Genomic DNA, 23015 nt, shown 5'->3' with positions numbered 1-23015 from the left:
GTCTCCCTCTGTCACCCAGGCTGGAGTGCAGTGATGTGATCTTGGCTCACTGTAACCTCCACCTCCTGGGTTTAAACAATTCTTGTGCCTCAGCTTCCCGAGTAGCTGGGACTACAAGTGTGAGCCACCATGCCCGGCTAAATTTTGTATTTTTTGTAGAGACGGGGTTTCACCATGATGCTCAGGCTGATTGAGACAAACTTCTGAGTTCAAGTGATCCACCTGCCTTAGCCTCCCAAAGTACTGGGATTACAGGTGTGAGCTACCCCACCTGGTCCTTCCTTCCTTCATGTTGTCATTTTTTTGTATCAGATTATTTTGTATCTTCTATAACTGCCCCCGCTTAACACTGGAAAAGTGCCCAAATGAATTTTGTAGGTGTTCCTGACATTTTGATATCAAGAAACACTGCTAAACCAATGTCTAACATCAGAGTAACACCAAGATTGCATAAATTCTAAGAATTTTATTTTTATCTTAATAATACTTCAATGTCAAAAGGAGTGCAGAACTTCTAATACAATAATAAAAAGACAACCCAGCTATAAAAAATAAGTAAAGAGGCCGGGCGCGGTGGCTCACGCCTGTAATCCCAGCACTTTGGGAGGCCGAGGCGGGCGGATCACAAGGTCAGGAGATCGAGACCACGGTGAAACCCCGTCTCTACTAAAAATACAAAAGATTAGCCGGGCGCGGTGGCGGGCACCTGTAGTCCCAGCTACTCAGGCGGCTGAGGCAGGAGAATGGCTTGAACCCAGGAGGCGGAGCTTGCAGTGAGCCAAGATCGCGCCACTGCACTCCAGCCTGGTGGACAGAGCGAGACTCCGTCTCAAAAAAAAAAAAAAAAAAAGAATTTTAATAGTTATTTCTTCAAAGAAAATGGCAACAAGCACTTGAAAAGATGCCCAACATCATTAGTCATTAGGGAATTGCAAATCAAACAGTTTTCAATTGTGAATTAAGTTGTATGGGAATTGTATCTCAATAAAACTGTTTTGAAAAAAGGAGCCAGAATAAAAGGGCATTTGGGATGTCAAGAGAACCTTGAAAGCAGTGGGTAACAGTCGAGGAAAGGAACAGAGGGAAAGAATATAGAGAGCAGGCTGCCTGGAAACCTCTGCCCCCTCATCTAGGTCTCCAGCATAATTCACGTAAGTTGTTTTTGAACAGCTTCACTTTGCAGTATCTCCCTTTACAGTATGAGCTAGGGCATAAGTGACTGGGCATACAAAAACATAGAATTAAAGATATTTTATTCTGGAATTTTGTTTGTACTGCAGCGTTCATGTGTTTTATTAAGGATATATTTTGCTATTCTCTTGGCCTTCAAATGAAGTTATAATTTTAAAATAAGCTGAAAATATAGCAGCTTATGTATAAGAAAGAAGATAGGAGTTTGGGTAAATTTTTATAAACCCAGGCCAAGTAATTATTTCCAGATTAGAGATTTGAGTCCCAGTTAATAAGTTATGTCTTTCTGTTTGTTTTTCAAATAATGTTAATACTGTTGTTTACATTTTATAGATTGCTTGCTGATGCCATTGTTCTTTTTACATCAAGTCAAGAGGAAGTTACTCTTGCTGTTACTCCACTGAATTTTTGCCTCAAGAGTTCTAATGAGGAATCAATGGGTAAGGATTGTATCTGAAATGGTGTTTTGATGGGTTATTACTTTCTGTCTCTTGATTACTAACCATACTGCAAATATTAGTGGCATAATTTTATTCCTGTCTAAAAAGCAGTAAGATGTAGAAAGGTTGGAAAAAGTTTTAAGAGATCCAACAAGTTTAACACAATCAGCAATTAAAATATTTGGCTTTGAAATTCAGGTCATTTTAAAATTAGGAGAATGGGGCCAGGTGCTGTGGCTCCCGCCTGTAATCCCAGCACTTTGGGAGGCCGAGGTAGGTGGATTACCTGAGGTCAGGAGTTCGAGACCAGCCTAGCCAACATGGCGAAAACCAATCTCTACTAAAAATAAAAAAATTAGCTGGGCGTGGTGGCTCGGGCCTGTAATCCCAGCTATTCAGGAGGCTGAGGTGGGAGAATTGCTTGAACCTGGGAGGTGGAGGTTGCAATGAGCCGAGATTGCACCACTGCACTCCATTGCCTGGGCGACAGAGACTCTGTCTCAAATAAAATAAAAAAGAAAATTTGCTAGAGTCTTTTGGAACAACAAGCTGTTTGAGACTCTCTGACCTTAGATAATATGTTTTTGGTGACAGCAGTAAGGAGAGGATACAAAGGAAAGAACTATTATTTTAAAGTGAAAAACCAGTAGAACCAGGGCTTAAGTTGGGTCACATGACTATTGTAGTGTTTAGTTTGTGCCAGGTTTTGTTCTAAATAGTTTACATTTATGAAGTCATTTGATCTTCATAATAACTCTAAAATGTATGTAGGTACTATTATTCCCATTTTACATATGAAGAAATTGAAAGTACATATAAAGCACATACAAAGCAGTTGGACACTTTGGGAGGCTGATCACTTGAGGGGACTTACCAGCCTTGGCAACATAGTGACACCTCATCTTTACAAAACATAAGACAAATAGCCAGGAATGGTGGTGTACACCTGTGGTCTCAGCTACTTGGTAGGCTACGGTGGAAGGATTGCTTGAGCCATGATTGTGCCACTGCACTCCAGCCCAGGCAACACAGCAAGATCCTGTCTCAAAAAAAAAAAAAAAAAAAAAAATTGAAACAGAGAAACTGGCTTGCCTGGTGTCACAGATTGCCTAGTGAAAGGGTCTGTTTTATGCACCATCATGCCATCTCTGAATAAAAATGGCCATTTAGTAACCAGGAGAAACTGTCCCTTGTGAGTAGCTTTCTAATGAAGTTATAGTTACAGTTGACTGGCAATCTAGTTGTTTAATCTTATTATTAAACTTCTTCTATGCTAGTATATTGGGAGTGACATGAGCCTTCTTGTTGGAGATGAATGTATATTTAAGACATTTTTTGATTCTTTAAAAAATATATCATTTGGCCGGGTGCAGTGGCTCACGCCTGTAATCCCAGCACTTTGGGAGGCTGAGGCAGGTGGATCACAAGGTCAGGAGATCGAGACCATCCTGACCAACATGGTGAAACCCCATCTCTACTGAAATACAAAAAATTAGCGGGTCATGGTGGTGTGCACCTATAGTCCCAGCTACTTGGGATACTGAGGCAGCAGAATCGCTTGAACCCAGGAAGCGGAGGTTGCAGTGAGCTGAGATCACACCACTGCACTCCAGCCTGGTGACAGAGCAAGACTCTGTCTGAAATAATAATAATAATAATAAATATATATGTCACTCAATCTTTGTTCTTACTACTTCAATAATTGATATTCATTGAAGAAAATTAAAAATACAAAAAAAAAATTTTTAAGTCACCTGATATCCCGCTATACAGAGATAAGCACTTTTAATAGTTGGGTGTGTCTCCTTCTATAGTTTAGATCTCACAACAGGAGATTGAGTGAAGATAATTAAATACTATGAAACTATTAAAAGTAACATTGGCCAGGTGCAATGGCTCACTCCTGTAATCCCAGTGCTTTGGGAAGCTGAGGCAGGATTGCCTGAGGCCAGGAGTTCAGACCAGCCTGGGCAACATAGCAAGATCCCATCTCTACAAAAATAAAAAATTAGCCAGGTATGGTGGCATGTACCTGTAGTCCATGCTGCAGCAGCTGAGGCAAGAGGATCACTTGAGCTCAAGATTTCAAGGTTGCAAGTGAGCTATGATCATGCCACTGTATTCCAGCCTGGGCAACACAGTGAGACCCTGTCTCAAAAAAAATTAATGGGCTGGGCGCAGTGGCTTATGCCTGTAATCCCAGAACTTTGGGAGGCCAAGGAGGGCCGATCACCTGAGGTCAGGGGTTTGAGTCCAGCCTGGCCAACATGGTAAAACCCTTTCTCTACTAAAAATACAAAATTAGCTGGACATGGTGGTGTGTGTCTGTAGTCCCAGTTACTCAGGGGACTGAGGCAGGATAATTGCTTGAACCTGGGAGGCGGAGTTTGCAGTGAGTCGAGATCATACCACTGGACGCCAGCTTGAGCAACAGAGTGAGACTCCATCTCAAAAATGATAATAATAATAATAATAAAATTAAAGTAATGTTATATGTGTATGTATAAATACATCCCTCTCTCTCTGAAGGTATATATCAGAGAGGTTTAATGAAGCAGTTTTATAGTGGAAAACACAAAACATTGACACACAAACACAAATAATTATAAAAATGTGCTTATTGACATGGAAAAATAGCCAGGATATATTATTGGGTAGATTATAAAATGGTATGTAGGGTAAGATCATACTTTCATTTAAAAATGTGCATTAAAGTGGCACATGTCTGTAGTCCTAGCTATTCGGAAGGCTGAGGCAGAGGATCACCAGAGCCCAGGAGGTCAAGGCTGCAGTGAGCTGTGATCATGCCACTGCCCTACAGTCTGGGCAATACAGCAAGACCCTGTCTCAAAAAGAAGAAAACAAAAAATTAACTACTCGGGAGGCTGAGGCAGGAGAATGGCGTAAACCTGGGAGGCGGAGCTTGCAGTGAGCTGAGATCCGGCCACTGCACTCTAGCCTGGGAGACAGAGCGAGACTCCGTCTCAAAAAAAAAAAAAAAAAAAAAAAATTAACTAACTTAGATAAGAAATCTGATGTTTAAACATAAACAGTTTGATTTATGTGAAATGGATTTATAGACTCTAAATCATTGGAGAGTTTAAGAGAAATGTAAAATATTAAATTTCTGTTTGAACAAAGACATTTAAAAATAGCGTACAGATATCAGGTTGGGGAGTTAGGGTAGGTTGGGTAGAAGGAAATGGGATGGGATTTGGGAGACCAAAAAATTTCTTTTTTCCTCTGAATTCATCTCTGGAACTAATTTTATTCTTTATTTTCCCATAATGTTAAACAGATTTGAGCAATGCTGTGTACAGTGAGATGTTTGTTGGCTCAGATGAGTTTGACTTCTTTCAAATTGGAATGGACACTGAGATAACGTTTTGTTTCAAAGAATTGAAGGTAAATAAAGATTTGTATCAAATTAAAATTCAAATTTTCACTGTAAGTTTTTAATAAGGATTTCAAGTTTTTTCTGCTTTTCTTTTTTCAGGGAATACTGACATTTTCAGAAGCTACACATGCTCCTATATCCATTTATTTTGATTTTCCTGGGAAGTAGGTCCTTGAGAATTTTTCTGAGTTTGTTTCATATCAATAACAAAACCCTTTGGATCACTTTGAAATTAATTAACACCTCAGGAATACCTAAACTTTACTGTTAATACTTATCAAACTAAAATTTTGAAAGATGCTGAAACATGGCATTTTTAATTTTCTTTTTTCTTTACTCAGACAGAGTTTCACTCTGTTGCCCAGGCTGGAGTACAGTGGCATGATCTTGGCTCACTGCAGTCTCCACCTCCCGGGTTCAAGCAATTCTTCTGCCTCAGCCTCCCAAGTAGCTGGGATTACAGGCATCTACCACCATGCCTGGCTCATTTTTGTATTTTTGGTAGAGACGGGCTTTCACCATGTTGACCAGGCTGGCCTCGAACTCCTGACTTCAAGAGATCCACCGGCCTCGGCCTCCCAAAGTGCTGGGATTACAGGCGTGAGCCACCGCACCCGGCCTTACTGTTTCTTTCTTTTTTTTTTTTTGAGACTGAGTTTCGCTTTTGTTGCCCAGGCTGGAGTGCAATGCTACAATCTTGGCTCACTGCAACCTCCGCCTTCCAGGTTCAAGTGATTCTCCTGCCTCAGCCTCCCGAGTAGCTGGGATTACAGGCATGTGTCATCATGCCCCGCTAATTTTTTTTTTTGTATTTTTAGTAAAGACAGGGTTTCTTCATGTTGGTCAGGCTGGTCTCAAACTTGTGACCTCAGGTGATCCACCGGCCTCGGCCTCCCCTGTTTCTTTTTCGTCCAGAATTAAGTATCATTTCTAATGTGTTTCTAATGTCCATCAGAAAATGAGTATCACTGTTGCTCTGACTTGACTTTTTTAGACCTCTGGCTTTAAGTATTGATGATATGTTAGTGGAAGCTAACTTTATTTTGGCCACATTAGCTGATGAGCCAAGTAGAGCATCTTCACCACAGTCACTGTGTCTTTCACAGAAACGAAAAAGGTAAGACTGTGTTTTAACTTCTTTATTAATTGGGACAAGCCGTCATAATCTTATTCTGAAGTAATTCACTGGCATTCGCTCAGGAAACAATTGAGGAGCGAAATATTAGATAACAAATTTTGGCTGAATACGGAAGAGCTGTAGTGAAGCTTACCTGTAGCATAGAAACATCACCAATCTTTGTGTCAGATATTTGCTTTTTCTCCTCTGATCAGAATTGAACAAGACTGTCTGGTTTATCTGTGTTGTGTCCCAGAACTCAATTCCAATTTTTAGGTTTTTATTTGTTGTTGTTGTTATTGTTTTAGACAAGGTCTCACTCCCATTGCCCAGGTTTGAGTGCTGTGGTGCAAACTCGAGTCACTGCAGCCTCCGTTTCTGTAGCTCAAGTGATCCTCCCACCTCAGCCTCCCAAGTAGCTGGGACCATAGGCATGTGCCACCACACCCAGCTAATTTTTTGTATTTTTTTTTTTTGTAGAGACAGGTTTCACCATGTTTCCCAGGCTGGTCTCAAACTTCTGGGCTCAAGCCATCCACCTACTTCAGCCTCCCAAAGTGCTGGGTTTACAGGTGTGAGTCACCACATTGGGCCTTTAGTTGTTTTTTTTAAATAATAACATAGTGTTTTCTTTCTTTTTTTTTTTTTTTTTAGACGGAGTCTCGCTGTGTCACCCGGGCTGGAGTGCGGTGGCCGCATCTCAGCTCACTGCAAGCTCTGCCTTCCGGGTTTACACCATTCGCCTCCCGTGTAGCTGGGACTACAGGCGCCCGCCACCTCGCCCGGCTAGTTTTTTGTATTTTTTAGTAGAGATGGGGTTTCACTGTGTTAGCCAGGATGGTCTCGATCTCCTGACCTCGTGATCCGCCCATCTCGGCCTCCCAAAGTGCTGGGATTACAGGCTTGAGCCACCGCGCCCGGCCTAACATAGTGTTTTCATAGGAAAGTCTATATTCACTTCCTAGAACTTTTGCTCAGATATAGGGATAGCCATTGCTTTCTTTCTTTCTTTCTTTCTTTTGAGACAGAGTCTCACTTTGTTGCCCAGGCTGGAGTGTAGTGGCACAATCTCAGCTCACTGAAACCTCCACCCGCTGGGTTCAAGCAATTCTCCCGTCTCAGCCTCCCTAGTAGCTGGGATGACAGGTGTGCACTACCACGCCTGGCTAATTTTTGTATTTTTAGTAGAGACGGGGTTTCACTATGTTGATCAGGCTAGTCTCGAACTCCTGACCTCATGATCCACCCACCTCAGCCTCCCAAAGCACTGGGATTACAGGTGTGAGCCACTGCGCCTGACTTTTTTTTCTTTCTTAATTTCTTTTGGGGGAAGAAGGATGCTTTATTGTAAAAGTTATTTCGGGAAATTTGGGAAATAGAGAAAAGTACAAAGAAGAAAATAAAACTTACTCATAATTGTATCACCCAGAGATAGCCACTCACCAGTTAACATTCTGGCTCACTGCATTTTCTTTCAGACTTAATTTTGTGTATACTTGTATTTTCAAATTTTTAAAAAAATTTTTTGAGACAAGGTCTCACTCTGTCACCCAGGCTGGAGTGCAGTAGCATAATCATGGCTCACCATAGTCTCAACCTCCCAGGCTCAAGCATTCCACCTCAGCCTCCTAAGTAACCAGGACTACAGGCACCTGCCACCATACCCAGCTAATTTTTGTGTTTTTTGTAGAGAGTGGGTTTTACCATGTTGCCCAGACTGGTCTCTTAAGTCCTGGGCTCAAGCAGTCTGCCTGCCTCAGCCTCCCAGAGTGCTAGGATTACAGATGTGAGTGAGCCACTTCCCCTAGTCTATACTTGTATTTTAAAACAAGATTAGGATCATAGAACATACATGGTTTTGGTATTGCGGATATGTTTCAATATCACTGATAATGACTTGAAAACATGATTTTTCTTTTTCTTTTTTTTTTTTTTTGAGTCAGAGTCTTACTTTGTCACCCAGGCTGGAGTGCAGTGGCGCCATCTCAGCTCATTGCAACCTCCGCCTCCCCCGGCTAATTTTTTTGCATTTTTAGTAGAGACGAGGTTTCACCATCTTGGCTCTGCTGGTCTTGGACTCTTGGCCTCATGATCCACCCACCTTGGCTTCCCAAAGTGTTGGGATTACAGGCGTGAGCCTCTGTGTCCGGCCAAAAACATGATTCTCAATGACTGTACACAATTTTATCATAATAGATGTATAGTAATTTGCTTGACTTTTCCTCTAACTTGCTCCTGTTACCATATCACAAGATACTCTATGCACAGTGAGTTGCTTTACTGAAAGATTCGTCTGTCAAGAGAACTTACAAATCATCATATATATAAATTTTAACCAGCAACAATTTAGTTCCATGTATTTCAATATATTCCCTAATCCAGTGGTATCATTGTCATCCCACATTGTCCATTAGTTATATAAAAAATATATTTCACAATAAACAGTTCATTCATTTAATGCCTATTAATACCTCAGGTCAGATCTGATTAAAAAAAAGGCTGGCAAAAATGTAACCAGCCAGGCCCTGGAATGTATTTCAAGAAAAGCAGCACCAAGAAGGCTTTATCCCAAGGAGACTCTCACAAACATCTCTGCATTGGAAAACTGTGGAAGCCCTGCAATGAAAAGAGTGAATGGAGATGTCAGTGAAGTATCAGAAAACAGTGTCAGCAACACAGAGGAAGTGCCAGGGTCTCTGTGTCTCAGAAAGGTAAAATAAAAGCGTTGAGATTCAACCACATCTCAGTCAAGAATTCTCATCTGTCTCCCTTTGCAGTCTTCTTCCCCAATCCCCACCCGGCCATGTTCTGAAATTTTATTTTCTTATTTTTTGATAGGGGAAAAGTGAAGCTAGTCTGAATTATAGACTGAAGAAAAGTCTGATAGAGAAAAGTCTGATATACGGAATATCAATAGAAAATAGTTAAATTGTTCAGTCAGTAATTTCTAATAAAGCATATTTAAGTAGAGATTTGGGTCACTTGTTTCCAATAATAAATTATGATTGCTTATGGTATATTCTATCTTGAATAACAATAATATGTTGAGGTCATATAATTTGTTTCCTAAAATATTTCTTTCTAATTTTACTTTTCAAATTTGTTTGGTAAATCTTGTATTCGTAATAGTACAAATGTAAATTTCATCCCAACAAATATCACAAATTCCTTCATAATGGAGTCCCAGTTAATAACATCTTATTCTATAAGATAGATGATAAGCTTCACAGAATGCTGTAGTGTTAAACCTTACGAAATCTACTGAAGGTAAACAATGTATAAAAAACTGAAGTATCTCAAATATTGATAATCCTAATTTTACTTGTTTAATGTTTTGTTCAAACTTGTTTTGCTGTTGTTATTGTTGGTTTGGAAATATGAGTTTCTTAGTGAGAATTAGAAATTTGAAAGCAGAAATAATATTTTTGAAAGTTACCATCACCATCTTGGCTGGGTACAGTGGCTCACGCCTGTAACCCCAGCCCTTTGGAAGGCCAAGGAGGGAAGATCTCTTGAGGTCACGAGTTCAAGAACAGCCTGAGCGACAGAGTGAGACCCCATCTCTACAGAAATTTAAATAGTAGCCAGATGTGGTGGCTGTAGACCTAGCTGCTGAGGAGGCTGAAGTGGGAGGATCTCTTGAGCCCAGTAGTTCAAGGCTTCAGTGAGCTATGATTGCACAATTGCACTCCAGCCCTGGCAACAGAGTGAGACCCTGTCTCTTAAAAAAATAAAAAATTCACCATATTACGCTGTATATGACTTTTAGGGCAGAATTTGATTAGTAAACTGGACTTACTCAGTTTGATACCATAAGTGTTTTACTGAGTACTTGTTATATGCCCAAAACTTAGGGCAATTTTCTCTTCCTGTATGTTACTAAGTTGGCCATAAAGTGAAAACTAAAATCTGTGTTCTCATTGTACAAAAGCACCGTCCCCTCGTATTTTTCTAGTCACACATATTGTGCTTACTTTTTCACAGGCAACAACAGAAATCATTTTCCTGCTGCTTCAGGTCCCTGAAATTCACTAAGATTGCCAGTTTCTTTGCTAGAGAAAATGACATTTAGAACTTTAAGCTCCATGAGCACCATTACAGCACTCTTTACTCCAAATTTCCTATTGTGTCACCAAATTCTTGAAAGAAGGCTCTATTTTTAAAGGGAATTATTTGCCTTAATGTGGCAAACTCCTCCAAAGCTGAAATTACATTATGGGTAAATGATGTAGACCCTTATCATGTTCTGCCTGAACTTCCATGGGCTTCCTGCCGTCCTCTGTGCCTCTGTTCTCCTTCACCCTGCTTCTCTTCGAGAGTGTACTCATAGATTTTTGTCCAAACCTGAGGTCTATATTGAATCCCAGGGGTTCAGAGCCCTGGCTCTAGAGTTCACATTCCAAGGTTCAAACCTCTCTCTTACCACGTATTAACTGTAACTTGGACAAGTTATTTATTTTGCCCTCTGTTTCCTTAGTAAAATGGGGATAATAATAATTATGCCCACTAAATGGAATTGTAAAAATTGAGCTAAAGGTGTAACAGGCACATGGTCAGTGCTTGATAAAATTTAGTTATTGGCTGAGCACAGTGTCTCACGCCTGTAATACCAGCACTTTGGGAGGCAGAGGCGGGCAGATCATGAGGGCAGGAGTTCAAGACCATCCTGGCCAAGATGGTAAAACCCCATCTCTACTAAAAATACAAAAATAAGCTGGGTGTGGTGGTGGTCACCTGTAATTCCAGCTACTTGGGAGGCTGAGGCAGGAGAATCACTTGAACCCGGGAGATGGAGGTTGCAGTGAGCCGAGATCGCGCCATTGCCCTCTAGCCTGGGCGACAAAGCAAGACTCTGTATAAAAAAAAAAAAAAAAATCATTATTATTATTATTATTATTATTATTTGTTTTTTTGAGACGGAGTCTTGCTCTATCACCCGGGCTGGAGTGCAGTGGCCGGATCTCAGCTCACTGCAAGCTCCGCCTCCCAGGTTTACGCCATTCTCCTGCCTCAGCCTCCCGAGTAGCTGGGACTACAGGCGCCCGCCACCACGCCCGGCTAGTTTTTTGTATTTTTTAGTAGAGATGGGGTTTCACTGTGTTAGCCAGGATGGTCTCGATCTCCTGACCTCGTGATCCTCCCGCCTCGGCCTCCCAAAGTGCTGGGATTACAGGCTTGAGCCACCGCGCCCGGCCCCCCCCAAAAAAAAATTATTGTTGTTACTTATCACTCTCTTGCTTTTAAAACTCTTAGGTTGGCCAGGCGTGGTGGCTCATGTCTGTAATCCCAGCGTTTTGGGAGGCCAAGGTGGGCAGATTATAAGGTCAAGAGATCAAGACCATCCTGGCCAACATGGTGAAACTCTGTCTCTACTGAGAATACAAAAATTAGCCGGATATGGTTGGCCAGGCTGGTCTCAAACTTCTGACCTCAAATGATCTGCCTGCCTCGGCCTCCCAGAGTGCTGGGATTACAGGCATGAGTCACTGCACCTGGCCTCAACATTTAATATTCGGTATAACAGTACAATGATCATTTCATTGAACAAAAATCAGAAAATACAAATAAGAGATAATCAGTTCAAATATTTTGATTATTACTCTGCCTTTAAGACTTTCTTCTTCCTGGCCGGGCGCGGTGGCTCAAGCCTGTAATCCCAGCACTTTGGGAGGCCGAGACGGGCGGATCACGAGGTCAGGAGATCAAGACCATCCTGGCTAACACGGTGAAACCCCGTCTCTACTAAAAATACAAAAAAAAAAAAAAAAAACTAGCCGGGCGACCTGGCGGGCGCCTGTAGTCCCAGCTACTCGGGAGGCTGAGGCAGGAGAATGGCGTGAACCCGGGAGGCGGAGCTTGCAGTGAGCTGAGACCCGGCCACTGCACTCCAGCCTGGGCGACAGAGCGAGACTCCGTCTCAAAAAAAAAAAAAAAAAAAAAAAAAGACTTTCTTCTTCTTCTTCTTCTTTTTTTTTTTTTTTTTTTCTTTAAGACGGAGTTTCGTTCTTTCGCCCAGGCTGGATTGCAATGATGCAATCTCCGGTTCACTGCAACCTCCACTTCTCAGGTTCAAGCAATTCTCCTGCCTCAGCCTCCTGAGTAGCTGGGAATACAGGTACCTGCCACCACGCCCGGCTAATTTTTTTTGTATTTTTTTAGTAGAGACGGGATTTCACCGTGTTAACTTGATCTCCCGACCTCGGGTGAGCCACCCGCCTTGACCTCCCAAAGTGCTGGGATTACAGGCATGAGCCACTGTGTCCAGCCAATTTTTAGTTTTTTAGTAGAGACAGGGTTTCACCATGTTGGCCAGGCTGGTCTCAAACTCCTGACCTCAAGTGATCCGCCCTCCTTGGCTTCCCAAAGTGCTGGGCTTACAGGTGTGAGCCACCACGCCCAGCCTGCTTTGTCCTTCTTTACCTTGACATTTTAGTAGAATGTCCTAACTTGGTTTTTTTCTGTGTTTCCTCATGATTAAATTTTAACTATGTATTTTTGGTAAGAATTCAACAGAGTAATAATGTTGGGTTCTCTTTGTACATCATATCTGGAGGAACAGGTTGTTTTTTCTCCATATTGGCGGTGGTAATTTCTATCATATGGTCAAGCTGGTGTCTGCCAGCTCTCTACTATAAAGTTACTGTTTTTCTGTTAGTAACTAGTAAGTATTTTGTGGAGAGATACTTTGATACTATGTAAATATCCTGGTTTTCATCATACTTTTTTTTTTTTTGAGACGAGTCTCACTCTGTTGCCCAGGCTGGAGTGCAGTGGCATGATCTCGGCTCACTGCAACCTCTGCCACCCGGGTTCAAGTGATTCTCCTGCCTCAGCCTCTCAAGTAGCTGGAATTACAGGCGCCTGCCACCACGCCTGGCTAACTTTTGTAGTTTTTAGTAGAGATGGGGTTTCACCATCTTGGCCAGGCTGGTCTTCAACTCCTGGCCTTGTGATCCACCCGCCTTGGCCTCCCAAAGTGCTGGGATTACAGGTGTGAGCCACTGCACCCGGCCTGTTTTTTGTTTTTTGTTTTTTAAGTATCTACTGATGCTTGTTTGTCAGAAAGTTATTACTGTGATGTTTACAAAACGGTGATTTTTCTATTTTTTGTGTATTTATTAGATGGAAACCCACTTTAAGAAAGAACTTTGTGGGCCAGGCGCGGTGGCTCATGCCTATAATCCTAGCACTTTAAGAGGCCGAGGCGGGCAGATTACCTGAGGTCAGGAATTTGAGACCAGCCTGACCAACATGGAGAAGCCCCGTCTCTACTAAAAATACAAAATTAGCTGGGCGTGGTGGCGCATGCCTGTAATCCCAGCTACTAGGGAGGCTGAGGCAGGAGCATCACTTGAACCTGGGAGGCGGAGGTTGCAGTGAGCCGAGATTGTGCCGTTGCACTCCAGCCTGGGCAACAAGAGTGAAACTCTGTCTCAGAAAAAAAAAAAAAAAAAGAACTTTGTCTTCTCCCCTGTGTGTTACTCAGTGATTTGTATCACTGTGTACTCTTGGACCTTCATTTTATTCTATGGGTTGTAATCTACTCGTTTTGTTGCTCAAAGTGCACCATATTTGGCCGCTGAGAGCCTCTTCAAGTTGGGCCTATGTCCCTTCGACAGGTCTCCAACATTTATGAGCACTTCCTTACTCCTTTGGAACCTTCAGGTATTCCTGGCGTATTACGTCCTTCCCCTGCCCCAGCTCTGGAATCAGCTGTTTCTCCCAGGAACCCTAGTTCCTTTTGTTGGAGGTGGTATATACAGACCAGTTTCTGGGTGCTAAGTGTGCTCTTTTGTATGAGGGTTTCATTGCTTCTGGGCCCTCTCAGGTGGCAGAGCTAGGAATTATATGTATGCATTAACATGTATACATATATTGATCTGTTATTATATCTATTTATATACATTCATTAAAACCTATGAATTCATATTGATTCCTCCTATTCCATTCCAGCACCATAGGGTTCATGCTATTCTCCCCGTTATTTGAAACTCTTTGACAATGAGAAACTTATCTCTTATCCACTAGCTATTAACTTACTGTAAATCCCAGAATGCATAATTTCAGAAGTTCTAACTCATGCTCCTGTGAAAAATCTACAACTAAAAGTACAGTATTTGTGAACATTCTTGTCTTTAGTCTTAAAGTATTCAAAATATGTTTTTCAAAGTTACTTAGCTTAGTTCTTTTCTTCCACCACTCAGATTTCAGTATGGTGACGTTAATCATTTGTAATATAGTTAGCTTCATTTGTTTGTTTGTCTTCCATTTTGGTTCTCCCCAAATCCTTGTTGATTGTGTTTATTTGCTGCTTTGAGTGCTGAACCATTAACACGGTCCTAAAAGTCAGAACTATACAAAGCAGTGTTACTTCCTCTCTCTTTTCTACTCTGTGCTACAGCCCCTTGTAGAGAATAAATCTCATTAGTTTCCTTTCTTTTTTTTTTTTTTTAAGATGGAGTCTTGCTGTTTTGCCCAGGCTGGAGTGCCGTGGTGTGATCTGGGCTCACTGCAACATCTGCCTCCCAGGTTCAAACAATTCTCATGCCTCAGCCTCCCGAGTAGCTAGGATTACAATTGTGCACCACCACGCCCAGCTAATTTTTGTAGACACGTGGTTTCATCATTTTGGCCAGGCTGGTCTCGAACTCTTGACCTCAGGTGATCCATCTGCCTCAGCCTCCCAAAGTGCTAGCTAGGATTATAGGCGTGAGCCACCGTACCCGCCCTAGTTTCTCATTTATCATTTCTGTGTGTCTTTTTACACAAATAAGCAGATACATATACACTTTCTTCTTTTTTTTTTTTTTGAGATGGAGTCTTGCTCTGTCGCCCAGGCTGGAGTGCAGTGGCCGGATCTCAGCTCACTGCAAGCTCCGCCTCCTGGGTTTACGCCATTCTCCTGCCTCAGCCTCCCGAGTAGCTGGGACTACAGGCGCCCGCCACCTCGCCCGGCTTTTTGTATTTTTTTAGTAGAGACGGGGTTTCACCGTGTTAGCCAGGATGGTCTCGATCTCCTGACCTCGTGATCCGCCCGTCTCAGCCTCCCAAAGTGCTGGGATTACAGGCTTGAGCCACCGCGCCCGGCACTTTCTTCTTTTTTTTTACACTATAAATTCAATTTTCCACTTTGCTTTTTGTACTTGAGAGCGTATACTAGAAATCACTCCATCCTGGGTTCTTTTTTTCCCCTAATAGCTGCATTGTGTTTCACATGTGAATGTACCATAGTTAATTCAACCATTCTCCCATATCTGGGCATTTAGATTCCTTCACCAGTATTTTATTTACATTTACAAACAAAGCCGCAATGAATAATTTTTTACACATATATTTTTATATCATCAGAAGTGTATTTTCAAGGTAAATTCCTAAAAGTGGGACCACTGGTTCACAAGGTGAGTGCAGGTATAGTTCTGTGAGGTTCTGCCAGATTCCTCTCCAGTTATGCCAGTTTGCCTTGCCTGCAGTAGTGGAGTGCCCATTTCCCCACAGCCTGGCAAGCAGCATGTGCTGTCCGACTTTAATTTTTTTTTTTTTTCCAAGCTGATAGTTGAGAAATGGTTATCTCAGTATGGTTTTAATTTGCATTTCTCTAATTGTGAGTAAGGTTGAGCATCTTTTCATGTGTTTAAAGACCATTTTATAATTTTGTGAATTGTTTATTCATGTCTCCCATTTTTCTGTTGAGTTTTTATAAGCATTCTTTATATAGATAGGAATACTAGTCCTGTATCTGTGATAAATGGTGCATTTATTTTTTCCCTCTTTATCAGTTGTGTTTTAAGGTTTTTTTTGCCATGCAAAAATTTTTCATTTTTTTCTTTCTTCAAATTTTTCATTTTATGTAGTCCAATTTATACTGTTTAAGAATTGTCAATGGAGTTTTGAGTCAGTAATTAGAAAGCAAGCTTTTCCCTACATGGAGTTAAAAGAGGAATTTACCCATGTTTTCTTCTAGAACTTGTGGGATTTCATTTTTTCATATTTACATCCTGAGCCATTTGGAGTTTCTCTTCTTGTGCATGGCATAAAATACAGAACTAATTCTATCTCTTTCAAAATGGCTTCCCAGCTATCCCAGAACCGCTTATTATGAAGTCTGCCTTTGCCCTAGTGATTTGAAGGTCCTGTTTATCATATATTAAATTTCTTTTTCTGTTTTGAGTCACTTGTGGACTTTATTTTCTGTTCTTCTGATCCATTTGTCTCTTCATGTGTCTGGACCACACTTTACATAGGCTTCAGAGTATGTTTTAGTGTCTGGTATGGTTCGTCTTTGTGGCAGTGTTCTTCTGGCTATTCTTGAAGGTTTGCTTGTTTGTTTATTTAGAGACAGAGTCTCACTCTGTCGCCTAGGCTGGAGTGCAGTAGTGCAATCTTGGCTCACTGTAACCTCCGCCTCCCAGGTTCAAGTGATTCTCCTGCCTCAGACTCCTGGGTAGCAGGGATTACAGGTGTGCGCCACCACACCCAGTTAATTTTTGTATTTTCAGTAGAGACACAGTTTCACCATGTTGGCCAGGCTGGTCTTGAACTCCGGGCCTCAGGTGATCTGCCTGCCTCGGCCTCCCAAAGTTCTGGGGTTACAGGCGTGAGCCACCACACCCAGCTAGGTTTATTTTAAATTTGAACTTCAATATCAACTTATCTTTTCCATAAAAAATCTATTCAAATTTTCAGGCCGGGTACTGTGGCTCACGCCTGTAATCCCAGCACTTTGGGAGGCCGAGGTGGGCGGATCACTTGAGTTTGAGACCAGCCTGGCCAACATGGTGAAACCCTGTCTCTACTGAAAATACAAAAATTAGCCAGGCATGGTGGTGTGTGCCTATAATCCCAGCTACCCAGAAGTCTGAGACAGGAAAATCACTTGAATTCCGGAGGGAGAGGTTGCAGTGAGCCAAGATCGTGCCATTGAACTGTGGCCTAGGCGACAGATCAAGACTCTGTCTCAAAACAAACAAAATGATTCACATTTTCTTAAATTTGTTAACTTGGGGAAAACTGACATTTTCATTCTTTCCAGAAATAGGCAATGTGTTTCCATTTGTTTAAGTCTACTTTTGTCTTTCAGGAGTGTTTTAACGTTTCCTTTGTATAGGTTTTGTACATTTACTTTTTTATCTTATATATTTATTTTTTGAGACAGGGTCTTGCTCTGTCATCCAGGCTGGAGTGCAGTGGTGCGATCTTAGCCCACTGCAGCCTCCACCTTCCAAGCTCAAGTGATCCTCCCACCTTATCTTCCCAAGGAGCTGGGACTACAGGCACACACCACCACACCCAGCTAATTTTTTTTTTTTTTTTTTTTTTTTTGCAGAGACAGGATTTTGCCATGTTTTCCAGGCTAGTCTCCAACTCAACTCCTGGGTATAGGCAATCCTCCTGCCTTGGCCTCTCAAACTGCTGGAATTACAAGTGTGAGGCACTGTGCCTGGCCTTTATATTTATTACTAAGTTTATTCCTAAATAATCTCTGTTGCTGTTGTACATGGAGTTTTCTCTACCATTATTTTCTCTGCCTATTATGTATGCGAAGACTATTTTTGTGTGTGTTAATTTTATACCCTGCTACCTTGCTGAATTATGTTATTGTTTCCATTAATCATTGATTCTCTCAGGTTTTCTAGGCATACTGTCTATCATTTTATATAGAAATTGTTTTATTCTTTAATGCCTCCAATTTATCTCTTCAGCTGCATTAAGTACAATGCTGCGTAGCAGTGGAATGAGGGAGCTCCTTTTTTAGTTCCTGATCCTAGTGGAAAGGTGTGGCACACACTTTTGTGTTTTACTTTTGCTCCTGCTGTTGTTCCTACACCCTGGGGTGATCATATTTCTTTCTTCTCTACCTTTCAAACTTTTAATTTTATTTTTCACCCACACGACACAGATGTAGCCCTTTCAAACTTTTATCCACCCTTCAAGGCCTGGCTCAAATGACACTTCTTCTTTTGAAGCCTTCTAATTCTAGTCAGAGCGTTTTGTTCATCCTATTCCTTCGTTATTTTTAAATTTTTTATTTTTTTTGAAATGGAGTTTCACTCTCGCCCAGGCTGGAGTGCAGTGGTGCTATCTTGGCTCACTGCAACCTCTGCCTCCCAGGTTCAAGCAATTCTCCTGCCTCAGCCTCCCGAATAGCTGGGATTGCAGGCGCCTGCCACCACACCCAGCTAATTTTTGTATTTTTAGTAGAGACAGGGTTTTACCACGTTGGCCAGGCTGCTCTTGAACTCCTTACCTCAGGTGATCCGCACTCCTCGGCCTCCCAACGTGTTGGGATTACAGGCGTGAGCCACTGCGTCTGGCCCTATTCATTCGTTATTATGCCACACGATAATTCTTTATGTGTACTCTTACACCACTAGGCAGAGTAGGAGCTCCCCGAGGGCAGACCTGAATCTTACCTCTGTGTTCCTAGTGCAGAGCCAGGAATTGGCACAGCTTCTGCTCTGCCTTGGGATATCCTCGGGTGATATTACAGAATTCCCAAATGAAATCAATTTTAATTCAGTTTATTTTTAAAAAAGAAGTATATGCGAGGTGTGCTACTTTAGGAACGAGAATTTTCAAAATTAAATTATGATAGATATCGCCATATTCTAAACAATGACCAGTGGCTTTTTCTGCTGTGGATTTTTTTTTTCTTTTCTATTTGAGTCAGAATCTTACTCTATCACCCAGGCTGGAGTGCAGTGGCATGATCTTGGCTCACTGCAACCTCTGCCTCCTGGGTTCAAGCGATTCTCCTACATCAGCCTCCCAAGTAGCTGAGATTACAGGCATATGCCACCACTCCCAGCTAATTTTTGTATTTTTTGGTAGAGGTGGGGTTTTACTGTGTTGCCCAGGCTGGTCTCAAACTCCTGACCTCAAGTGATCTGCCCACTTTGGCCTCCCAAAGTGCTGGGATTATAGGCATGAGCCACCGCACCTGGCCATGCCCAGCTAATTTTTGTATTTTTTGATAGAGCCAGGGTTTCACTGTGTTGGCCAGGCTGGTCCCGGACTCCTGACCTCAGGTGATCCACCTGTCTTAGCGTCCCAAAGTCTGGGATTATAGGCATGAGCCACCTCACCTGACCCCCTGTGGATTTTTCATTAAGTTTAAACCAGAAGTTATACATGGCTCTCAGGGGCATCAAAATAGGGACAATATGTATATTAGTAAAAAAAAAAAAAAGATTTTATAACTCTCTTCTTACCCAATCATATTGGATTTGAGGTTAATTTCTGGTTGCATGGGTGTTCTCAACGTTCCTCCATTAGATTACTAGACATGGAGAAGGGCCCCATTATCCAGCCATATGAGACTCATAGGCTGAAGGTGGGGACAAGGGAGGGTAGCAAATAGTGTTTAAGACAGTAGCAAATTCAGGGCAGCTCTCAAAGATTAAAGAAAACTTCAGCTTTTGAGTCTCATACAGCACCACAAACATTATCAAGAGCTATTTGCACGTGATGATGTACATGGACAGGCACAGGTGCTATATTTAGGTCTTTTCTAGCCTTAGGATCTTGACCTTGGTGAAGACTAGACTCTTTAGAGGCAATTGAAACCATGCCTCCAATTGGCTGGACACGGTGGCTCATGCCTGTAATCCCAGCACTTTGGGAGGCCAAGGCAAGCAGATCACAAGGTCAGGAGATCAAGACCATCCTGGCTAACACGGTGAAACCCCATCTCTACTAAAAATACTAAAAATTAGCTGGGTGTGGTGGCGGGCGCCTGTAGTCCCAGCTACTCGAGAGGCTGAGGCAGGAGAATGGCATGAATCCGGGAGGTGGAGCTTGCAGTGAGCTGAGATCGCGCTACTGCACTCCAGCCTGGGTGACAGAGTGAGACTGCGTCTCAAAAAAAAAAAAAAAAAGAAAAACCATGCCTCCCATTATGGCCAGATGAGTATGCTAGTTTCCCAATGACCCTCTAACAAATTGCCACAAATTTAGTGGCTTGAAACAACATGAATTGAGTATCTTACAGTTCTGAGCTTTGGAAGTCTTAATTGGGTCTCACTGGGCTAAAATCAACGTGTCATCAGAGCTGTGTTCCCTTCAGGAGACTCTGGGGGAGAATCTGCTTTCTTGCCCTTTCCAGCTTCTAGAGGCCACTTCCATTCTTTGCTTTGTAGTTCCTTTCCAGCTTCAAAATCAGCAATGGCTGTTTTTTTCCACACAGCCGCACTCTGACCTTAACTCTTCTGTCTCCCTCTTCCATTTCTAAGGATCTCTGTGATTGATTACATTGGGCCTGCCTGGCTATTCCACATCAGCAATTAGAAACCTTAATTCCAACTGCTACCTTAATTCCTCTTTGCAGTGTGACATAACATCTTCAGAGGTTCATGGGCTTAGTATATGGACCTCTTTAGGAACCATTATCTTGCCTACCACAGCTAATATCACAGCTGTCTGGGGAGCAGGTCCAACAGCTGCAAGGCAAGCCTTGCAGAGGGCATCTTCACCTTCTGAGACGTGAGGATGACCCAAGAACAGGGCTCATTCATTTGTTCTCTTGTGGTACCGTGCAGCTCCAAATATTTCTTGAGAGCTGTGTCCTAGACAGCCATGCTAGGGACACTACAGTGAACAAAATAAACAAGCTTCCTCAACTTATTTAGAGACTAGAGTGGGTATCAGGTATTGGGACTAGGGTATAGGTATAACACAGTCACATGACTAAATATATAATTTTTAAAAGGCTGTGTTTAGTTCAATAAAGGAGAAGTTCAGGGTGCTTGGAGAAGACTTAATGGTATGTACTGCCTTAATCCAGGTCAGAACATCTTCCCCTTGAAACTGGTGTTTGAACGGAGCTGGAAAGGATGAGGGCATGGGGGTGGGGGTAGAGCTCAGGGAGGGCGGCCTGTGCAAAGGCCCTGGCAGGGGAAGGAGCCTGGGGACTTGAAGGAGCTGAGGGATGGCCAGAGTGGTTGGAGATCAGAGCCAGAGGGAGACGGTGGCACAAGGGGAGGCTAGAGCTCTTGGTAAGAGCCCAGATCATGTTGGAGAGTCCTGGAAGCTGTGCAAACGGCCAAAGTACCTGGGTATTTAAAATATTTGAATGGCTTTATCTGGGAGGGCTGACAGAGCTGAATGTTGACCAGATGACTTGAGCCGCTAGTGTTATATGAAAAACGGGCTTCAGTGAGGCAATAGTCACCCAATTGTAGCATCTGAGAGACAGTGATTACTTAGATGAGAAGTGGAGAGAGGTGGCTGAAATAGTTCATTTAGGAGCCAAAACTAGCAGGACTTGGTGATGGATTGGTTATGGGGGTTAAGGAAAAAGATATCCAGGGAGGTCTTAGGTTTGGAGAAGTAGATTCAGGGCTTAGTAGGACCATGAATTCAGTTTTGGATATGTTAAGGGAATGCTACTTGCATGTAAGCGGGTAAAGACCCGCAGTGCTGCCCACCATCTTCCTCCCTGCAGGAGAGCTCTACCCCAAAGACTCATAAGGCCTCAAATGGCAACAGCGCTGAGGTTAAGAAACCCAAGTTCAGAGGCTGCTTAGAAGAGGGCAAGCCAGCTGAGCTAAGAGCAGCCAGGAGAGTGTAGCATGAGAAAGATGTGTCAGAGTGAATATCAAGTGGGGAGGACTGAAAATGGGTCCTGACTTTAAGGATGTGGTAAATTCTAGGGGGGTTTCTGTGATATGGGGGTCAGTGAGGGAGAAGTTTTTTTGTTGTTGTTTGTTTTAAAGACAGTCTTGCCCTGTTGCCCAGGTTGGAGTGCAGGGGCGCAATCTCGGCTTACTACAACCTCCACCTCCCGGGTTCAAGTGATTCTTATGCCTCAGCCTCCCAAGTAGCTGGGATTATAGGCATACATCACTCCACCCAGCTAATTTTTTTGTATTTTAGTAGACAGGGTTTCCCAGGCTGGTCTCGAACTCCTGAGCTCAGGTGATCCACCCGCCTTGGCCTCCCAAAGTGCTGGGATTACAGGTGTGAGCTACTGTGCCTGACCTGGAACAGCTTTTTTAAAGTAGAGTTAAAGAGTAGAGAATGAGAAGATGCAGACAGTGGGTGTCGACAGCTCTACAAGTAGCGGTAACTGAAGGGGGAAATGGGATAAGGTTAGGCTATTTGTTTGTTTATTTATTTATTTAGAGATAGAGTTTCACTCTTGTTGCCCAGGCTGGCAGTGACTCAATCTCGGCTCACTGCAACCTCCGCCTCCCAGGTTCAAGTTGATTCTCCTGCCCTAGCCTCCCTAGTAGCTGCGATTACAGGCACCCGCCACCATGCCCACCTAATTTTTTGTATTTTTAGTAGAGACAGGGTTTCACTATGTTGACCAGGCTGGTCTCGAACTCCTGAGGTCTCGAGCTCAGGCGATCCACCTGCCTCAGCCTCCTAAAGTGCTGGGATTACAGGCATGAGTCACTGTGCCCGGCTATTTCTGTATTTTAAAGAAGACTGGGCCCAGTGGCTCATGCCTGTAATTCTAGCATTTTGGGAGGCCAAGGTGGGAGGACTGCTTAAAGCCAGGAGTTTGAGACCAACCTGGGCCACATAGCAAGACCCTGTCTTTATGAGGGGAAAAACAAAACAAAACTGCATAGTGGTGCATGCCTGTAGTTACAGCTACTCCTGAGGCTGAGGTGGGAGGATTGCCCAGGAGTTTGAGGCTGTGGTGAGATGTGATCACACAGCTGCACTGCAACCTGGGCAATAGGGCAAGACCTGATCACAAATAAAAAAGTAAAGATGAGAGGCATTTGAACATTTGAAAATGCTAATATTCTGAGGGGGCTGGGATGCGGAGATAGGGAATGACTGGCTTTAACCTGGAAGGGTGGCTTCTGCTGTAGCAGGAGGGGAAGAAAAAAATGGATGAATTCATCCAGTGGCCTACGGA

The 23015-nt window shown here is 42.8% G+C and overlaps 1 protein-coding gene across 12 annotated transcripts in view; it reads left to right on the top strand.

Annotated features, from left to right (window-relative positions):
• RAD9B (RAD9 checkpoint clamp component B) overlaps positions 1-23015 on the top strand; it is a 38065-nt gene that overhangs the window by 11715 nt on the left and 3335 nt on the right. For 11 of the 12 annotated variants that reach the window (XM_010379156.2, XM_010379139.2, XM_010379174.2 and 8 more), the window contains 5 exons: positions 1525-1631; positions 4930-5036; positions 5128-5192; positions 6023-6145; positions 8622-8856. In XM_010379156.2, the coding sequence (XP_010377458.1) occupies positions 1525-1631; positions 4930-5036; positions 5128-5192; positions 6023-6145; positions 8622-8856 (637 nt within the window). The remainder of the gene's footprint in view (positions 1-1524; positions 1632-4929; positions 5037-5127; positions 5193-6022; positions 6146-8621; positions 8857-23015) is intronic. The other variant, XM_010379166.2, reaches the window with a different exon arrangement.

The sequence above is a fragment of the Rhinopithecus roxellana genome, chromosome 10 (genome assembly GCF_007565055.1).
Source record: "Rhinopithecus roxellana isolate Shanxi Qingling chromosome 10, ASM756505v1, whole genome shotgun sequence".
Lineage (NCBI taxonomy): Eukaryota > Metazoa > Chordata > Mammalia > Primates > Cercopithecidae > Rhinopithecus > Rhinopithecus roxellana.
Note: the sequence above shows the minus strand (reverse complement) of the source record. Positions and strands in the feature narration are given on the sequence as shown.